Source organism: Galeopterus variegatus, unplaced genomic scaffold, assembly GCF_000696425.1.
Source record: "Galeopterus variegatus unplaced genomic scaffold, G_variegatus-3.0.2 Scaffold2505, whole genome shotgun sequence".
Classification (NCBI taxonomy): Eukaryota; Metazoa; Chordata; class Mammalia; order Dermoptera; family Cynocephalidae; genus Galeopterus; species Galeopterus variegatus.
In genome coordinates, this window is record NW_007728616.1 from 237,896 (window position 1) to 244,415 (window position 6,520).

Consider the following 6,520-nt stretch of genomic DNA (forward strand, 5'->3'; position numbering starts at 1 on the left):
CGCGCGCCACCTCCGCTCCGACGCGGCCGCGGTCGCACCACTTGGCCATCTGGCTTTAGGTTGTCTCTCAGGCCGTTTTCTCTTCTCACTCGCTCATCTGCCAGGAAAAGGGACTTGCTGTTGGCGCTTCGGCCTCTCGTTCATTGAGAAAAAAGAGGAAATACTCCGCGTGCGCTTCTAAAAGGGGGGTCGCCTTCAGCCCTGGACTGAAGTGTTCACCGGCGGAGGACTTGGCTCCGAAATTTCCTGGGTTTTTAATTTTAATTTTTTTTTTTTTTTTTTTTGGTCTCCCGCCGATTGCTCGGAAGTTGGACTGAAGCAGAGTTTGGAAAGAGGGGGAAAAGTTTGCATCGGGGCTGGATTTATTTGCACATCGCAGAAAGAAGAGAATCCAAGGGAGAGGGGTTGGTGCAAAGCCGCGATCACGGTGAGGCGCGTTTGGCTCTTCCCCTTCTGGCGCCGGGGCCGGCGCGCTTTGGGCAACATGGAGTGGGTGGGTGCAGCCGGACCGAGGGTGGGGTCCGTCTGTCCCCGAGCCTCCCTTTTTCTAACCCCGCGAGGGTCGGGGAGCTGCCTGCGGATCTGTCCCGCCCGGGGCTCGGGCTCGGCCTGCCTCGGCGGGGGCTGCCGTGTACGCCCCGTGCAGTGTCCCGGGCCGGCGACCCCGTGCGCCCGCGCGCTCTAGGGGGTTGGGGAGGAGGACGGCTCGCCTTGCTTCCAGTCCTGCGCTGGCCACGAATTCGGCGCCGTGAGAGAGGGAGGAAAACCACTTTGTGTTTTCCAGGTCGCCGTTGCAGGAGCCCGCATTTCTAACCTGTTCCTCCTCTCGGTGCAAGGTAAAGCCCTGGGCGAGGCTGTCCCAGGAGGGCAAGCCGGTAAGGTGGGGGTGGGCGAGTTGCTCCCCTCACGGGGGCAGAAGACCCCGCGGGTGAAAAAAGGGCAGGGTGCCTGGTAGAGGGAGCCACCTCCTCTACCCAGGGCGGACGGGGTCCAGTCCGGTGCGAGTGGGAGCGTCGCCCTGCCTGTCGCCGGGTCTCTGCGCTTCGGAAGTGCAGCTTTCTCTTTTTTCCGTTCTCTGTGGTCGGTCTGGGTCACGATTATTTTTATTTTTGGAAGCTTGGGCTAACCCAGCACAGGAAGAAAGTCATCAAGTCGTTTTCCTTGACCTGAAAGTAGGTGGCAAAAGAGGCTAGGGGTTTTTTTGTTGTTGTTGTTTGTTTGTTTTTTTAATTTCCTTTTTTGTTGTTGCTGCTTTTTAATTCGGAATCTTACGCGTTTGTTACAAAGCGGTTTCGGTGTCGGTTTGCCCCACCCTAGTGCTGAAGTCCTCTCCCCCTAATCCTTAGTCTGATCACACACTCTTCCTAATGGGGGTTTCAAAGCACCAAAGGGGAGGGGGGGACTAGGAGAGCGCAGAAGGGCAGACAGAGAAGGGAGGGCTGCGAAGGAAGAGGCCAGGGATCGGCAGAAATCACTTTTTAAAAAAAGTTTTGTTTTGTTTTGTTTTTCTCCCAAAGATGCTACTTTAAACTGCCAGGAAATCGCCGAAAGCTTCCAGCCCAGGGATCTGGGTCCTGCACGCCCGGCGTGTGCAAAGGAGCCCTGGAAAATGTCCTTTAAAAAGCAATTTTTCTTTCACTTTAAGAAATATGATCTCTTTTTTTTTCCCCTCTCTCTCGACCCAAAAGGAGATAGGCGTGTGCAGATTACAAGTAGTGCCCGCTTGAGTCAGTGCGTCGTGGAGTCGCTGTGTGCGCGTGGGTTAGACCTCCGTGTCTCTCTCTCGACCCAAAAGGAGATAGGCGTGTGCAGATTACAAGCAGTGCCCGCTTGAGTCAGTGCGTCGTGGAGTCGCTGTGTGCGCGTGGGTTAGACCTCCGTGTCCCGCTGTGTGTCAGGCAGGGCTTTCTTCCTCGCGGTGTCGGGGTGGGGAACCTGTGCTCGAGAAGTGCGAGGGCCTTTGCAGAAACGCTCTGCCTGGGGGTGGAGTGGCTCCCTCTTGGGGCTGGAAGGCAGTTCTCTGGAGTTGGGGGAGCTTTTAGCTGGCGACAGGGAGGCGGGGGATGTGTGCTCCTGCGTTTCATGACACGTCCTCTCGGGAGGAGCCCGCGCCCCCCGCGCGTCTGTGCGCTTCGAGATCGTACGCAGGGGGACCAGCCTGGCCCCTGGACAGCGTCAGTCCGCCTGGAGAAAAGTCCCCCGGGGTTGCGGCAGTGTCCCACCTGCTGGGGACGGTGTTGGGGCGCAGATAGAGCCGATAAATGGAATGAAAGCAAAGCGCAGCGTTGTCTTGTCTGCCATTCTGTTGGAGGTGAGGGGATCCGGTTTCCAGCTCTATCTTGTTCTGAATTGGGAGGCATTTGTCATCTGCCTTGTTCGCTGAGGTTGTCTCTTCCAAAAACTGGAGATTGGATAAAGGTCCACTTTTGCCCAATTTTTATTTTCACGTAAGCTTAGGAGAGGGGCTTTGAAAGGTGATTTGTACGTTTTGAAACCTTCAGAGAAAGGGACTGCAATTTAAGGGTTGCTTGACAGAATGCTAGGTTTGAAATGTGACACTTGAATTTTTAAAACAACTTTTCTTGTTACTACCAGTTGGTTTGTGTTCTCAACTATTAATTTTTTCAGATGAGAAAAGATTTTGATATGCTTTATTTCTAAAACTGGGAGGACACACCTCCTAGCTAAGATTCTAAGATGTTCTCTTAGGCCATCAGGCTGTAAAATATTTGATTCTCAAGTTGATGAAAATAAGTCCCTGTCTTGTTGCTTGTTGTGTAAGTTTGCTTTAATGTGTTTCTGCCACCTAACAGTATTTGAATTGATTTGTTCTTAATTTTATAACTTTGTGCTATTACATAGTTAAAAAATGGCGTGATTGTTGTAAAATTTATAACTGGGAGGGTTGCTTTTTTTGCATGACATATTCGTCCTACAGGATGTGAAAAAGTTACAGAATATTGGATAAATTATAGTCTGAGTGTTTGTTCTAAAAGCAGACAAAGTGAGTACCAAGGAAGAATTTTCTAGGCTGCATTTAGTGAGGTTTAAAGCAAAAATAACCCTGACAAATTTAAACCTATTTCAAATTTTGAAAAGGTATTCAACTTCTGAAACTGTTGGTAGCAATGTTAGGTTCCAGCCTTGCTGCCTTGCATTTTTACATTGAACCTGAACCTTGCAACTTGTATATTTATTTGAATAAGGAATTGTTACTGAAGTGATTCAGAGATCACCTTTGTGTCACTGCACATCACAGGATTACAAAATTGTCAGTACTCAGCCATACTTTTTTACTGTTTGGAACGTGCAGTGATCATAGGGCTATTCTAATACCTCCCCACTGCCACTCCACTTTAAGTCTGTTTCTCTAGGGCAACTGGGAAGTGAAGAATCAACTCAGGTGGGTGGAGAGTGGGAAGTGTCTTAGAGTGTAAACCGTTCTCTTGCCTCTTGGTTTCTGCAGGAGTTCAGATGTGTTCTAAGCCTGCTGGAGTGACCACACTTCCAAGATCTGATGGAGGCCAGAGCTCAGAGTGGCAATGGGTCGCAGCCCTTGCTGCAGGTGCCCCGTGACGGTGGCAGGCAGCGTGGGGAGCCTGACCCCAGAGATGCCCTCACCCAGCAGGTACACGTGTTGTCTCTGGATCAGATCAGAGCCATCCGAAACACCAATGAGTACACAGAGGGGCCTACTGTGGTCCCCAGGCCTGGGCTCAAGCCTGCTCCTCGGCCCTCCACTCAGCACAAACACGAGAGACTCCACGGTCTGCCTGAGCTCCGCCAGCCTCCCAGGCTCCAGCACTCGCAGGTTCATTCTTCTGCAAGAGCCCCTCTGTCCAGGTCCATCAGCACAGTCAGCTCAGGGTCACGGAGCAGTACGAGGACAAGTACCAGCAGTAGCTCCTCTGAACAGAGACTGTTAGGATCATCCTTCTCCTCCGGGCCAGTTGCTGATGGGATAATCCGGGTACAGCCGAAATCTGAGCTCAAGCCAGGTGAGCTTAAGCCACTGAGCAAGGAAGATTTGGGCCTGCATGCCTACAGGTGTGAGGACTGTGGCAAGTGCAAATGTAAGGAGTGCACCTACCCGAGGCCTCTGCCATCAGACTGGATCTGCGACAAGCAGTGCCTTTGCTCGGCCCAGAACGTGATTGACTATGGGACTTGTGTGTGCTGTGTGAAAGGTCTCTTCTATCACTGTTCTAATGATGATGAGGACAACTGTGCTGACAACCCGTGTTCTTGTAGCCAGTCTCACTGTTGTACCCGATGGTCAGCCATGGGCGTCATGTCCCTCTTTTTGCCTTGTTTATGGTGTTACCTTCCAGCCAAGGGTTGCCTTAAATTGTGCCAGGGGTGTTATGATCGGGTTAACAGGCCCGGATGCCGTTGTAAAAACTCCAACACAGTTTGCTGCAAGGTTCCCACTGTCCCCCCCAGGAACTTTGAAAAACCAACATAGCATCATTAATCAGGAATATTACGTAATAAGGATTGTTCCTTTTTTTTTCTTTAACACACATATGCAACCAACTAAACAGTTATAATCTTGGCACTGTTAATAGAGGATTGGGATATTTCTTTGCTGTTTGCAGTGAAATGCTATTTGTCCATGTGCCATTTTAACTGATTTGCTTGTTAGAACTCAGCTAATGGAACTTAAAAGTATGGGATACAGAACTTGGTGACCCACATATTGCATAAGCTAAAGCAACACAGACACTCCTAGGCAGAGTTTTTGTTTGTGAATAGTACTTGCAAAATTTGTAAATTAGCAAATGAATTTTTTCCATTGTTTTCTCCAGAGATAATGTGCTATATTTTTGTATATACAATAATATTTGCAACTGTGAAAAACAAGTTGTGTCATACTACATGGCACAGTCACAAAATATTATACTAATATGTTGTACATTCGGAAGAATGTGAATCAATCAGTATGTTTTTAGATTGTATTTTGCCTTACAGAAAGCCTTTATTGTAAGACTCTGATTTCCCTTTGGACTTCATGTATATTGTACAGTTACAGTAAAATTCAACCTTTATTTTCTAATTTTTTCAACATATTGTTTAGTGTAAAGAATATTTATTTGAAGTTTTATTATTTTATAAAAAAGAATATTTATTTTAAGAGGCATCTTACAAATTTTGCCCCTTTTATGAGGATGTGATAGTTGCTGCAAATGAGGGGTTACAGATGCATATGTTCAATATAAAATAGAAAATATATTAACGTTTGAAATTAAACAGCTGTTTTGTCTTATTTTACCTTTTTTTGTTTCAAGTGCAAGAAACCACATTTTATGTGAAGGCTAACATTTTAATGAAATAGTTTCACTTATCTATAAGATTATTTTTATCTTATGATTGCTGCTTTAAAGTAAGGTAGATTTGATGATTATCAGAGAAAATTCTTAGCAAGAGAGAAATAACTGAATATTGACTCACTTGTCTGTATTAATCGTATGAGAGTTTATTTGGACTATATCGTTGCCCCTGTTCTCTTTGCTTTTGCAGATTTGCTGACTTAACTTTGTTTTGCAGGTTTAAAAAAAAGAATCTTGAACTGATTTATTCAGGAGACTTTCCTAAAAGATTGAATAATTAGACTTCTTCTTTATATGCAGTATTAAGAATGAATGCCTTTAAGATAGTTCAAAACCAGAGGAACAAGTTTAGTTGAACATGTCATTGAATGTCATCTGTATTGGGCATGGAGTCCACACAGATTAATTCTCATAATTAAGGCAAAAATGTTTTTTAGCTGATTATGCCTGTTTTTACCACTCTATTTAGTTTTAGATTCTGAAGTTCATCACTATCATAAGAAATTACTTATGTTAGAAAAAACATGAAAAAATAACTTGTTTTGACTCTGGTATTTGGTATCATAAAATCTTATCCTTTAGTGGCCTTATAATTCAAGCCTAAATAGGCCAACTTGGGGCCTTGATTTATTTAATCAAGTTATCCAGAAAGTTGTTAATTTTACTCTGTGATAAAGATGCAGTATGGCAAAAAAAAAAAAAAAAATCAGTGTGTTTGGAGATGCATTTTGGAAGCAAAGACACAGCAAGCAGTTACAAGCCCATCTTGACAAATACTAGGTTTTCTTAAGTCACTTGATTAGTCACTTTGTGGCTGATTATTTTTTTTTTTTTCAAAAGCATGATCTTTTGCTGCCAAGAATCACCGGAAGTCTAGGAAATTATTTACCTATCATTATTGTTTAATCTCTTGTTTCCTGTTCTGAGATTCCTTCTCTTTCTTAGGTTAAGAGGTCTTAGTACAGTTTGTCTTCTGTTTTGTTTTGTTTTGAAATGGGCTTTCAAGGAACTGGATAGCCTCCTAAACTCAAGGTATTGCTCTAAGGACCTTCAGTTTCCTCTGAACTTTCTCCAAGAAATATAAGGCTAAATTAATTTAGAAATTTACTCTTCGACTTTCGGGTACTTGGTATTTTGATTTTAGCACGCTAGCATTTCACCCTGATGGTCTAAAGAGGAATTAGAATGTT

The 6,520-nt window shown here is 45.2% G+C and overlaps 1 protein-coding gene across 3 annotated transcripts; it reads left to right on the top strand.

Moving 5' to 3' along the window:
• Positions 1 to 78: 78 nt before the first annotated feature.
• SPRY2 (sprouty homolog 2 (Drosophila)) lies at positions 79 to 5,250 on the top strand. 3 transcript variants are annotated; one of them, XM_008582042.1, is made up of 2 exons: positions 79 to 427; positions 3,467 to 5,250. In XM_008582042.1, the coding sequence occupies exon 2, from the start codon at positions 3,518 to 3,520 to the stop codon at positions 4,463 to 4,465; it is 948 nt and encodes a 315-aa protein (XP_008580264.1). In that variant the 5' UTR covers positions 79 to 427; positions 3,467 to 3,517; the 3' UTR covers positions 4,466 to 5,250. The 3 variants fall into 3 exon arrangements, with proteins under 3 accessions (XP_008580264.1, XP_008580266.1, XP_008580265.1); XM_008582044.1 differs by lacking the exon at positions 79 to 427 and adding an exon at positions 815 to 836; XM_008582043.1 differs by lacking the exon at positions 79 to 427 and adding an exon at positions 2,192 to 2,311.
• The last annotated feature ends 1,270 nt before the right edge of the window (positions 5,251 to 6,520 follow it).

What these genes read in the sequence shown, in the direction of transcription:
- SPRY2 (XM_008582042.1), top strand. Translation starts at nt 3,518, where the DNA reads ATGGAGGCCAGAGCTCAGAGTGGCAATGGGTCGCAGCCCTTGCTGCAG.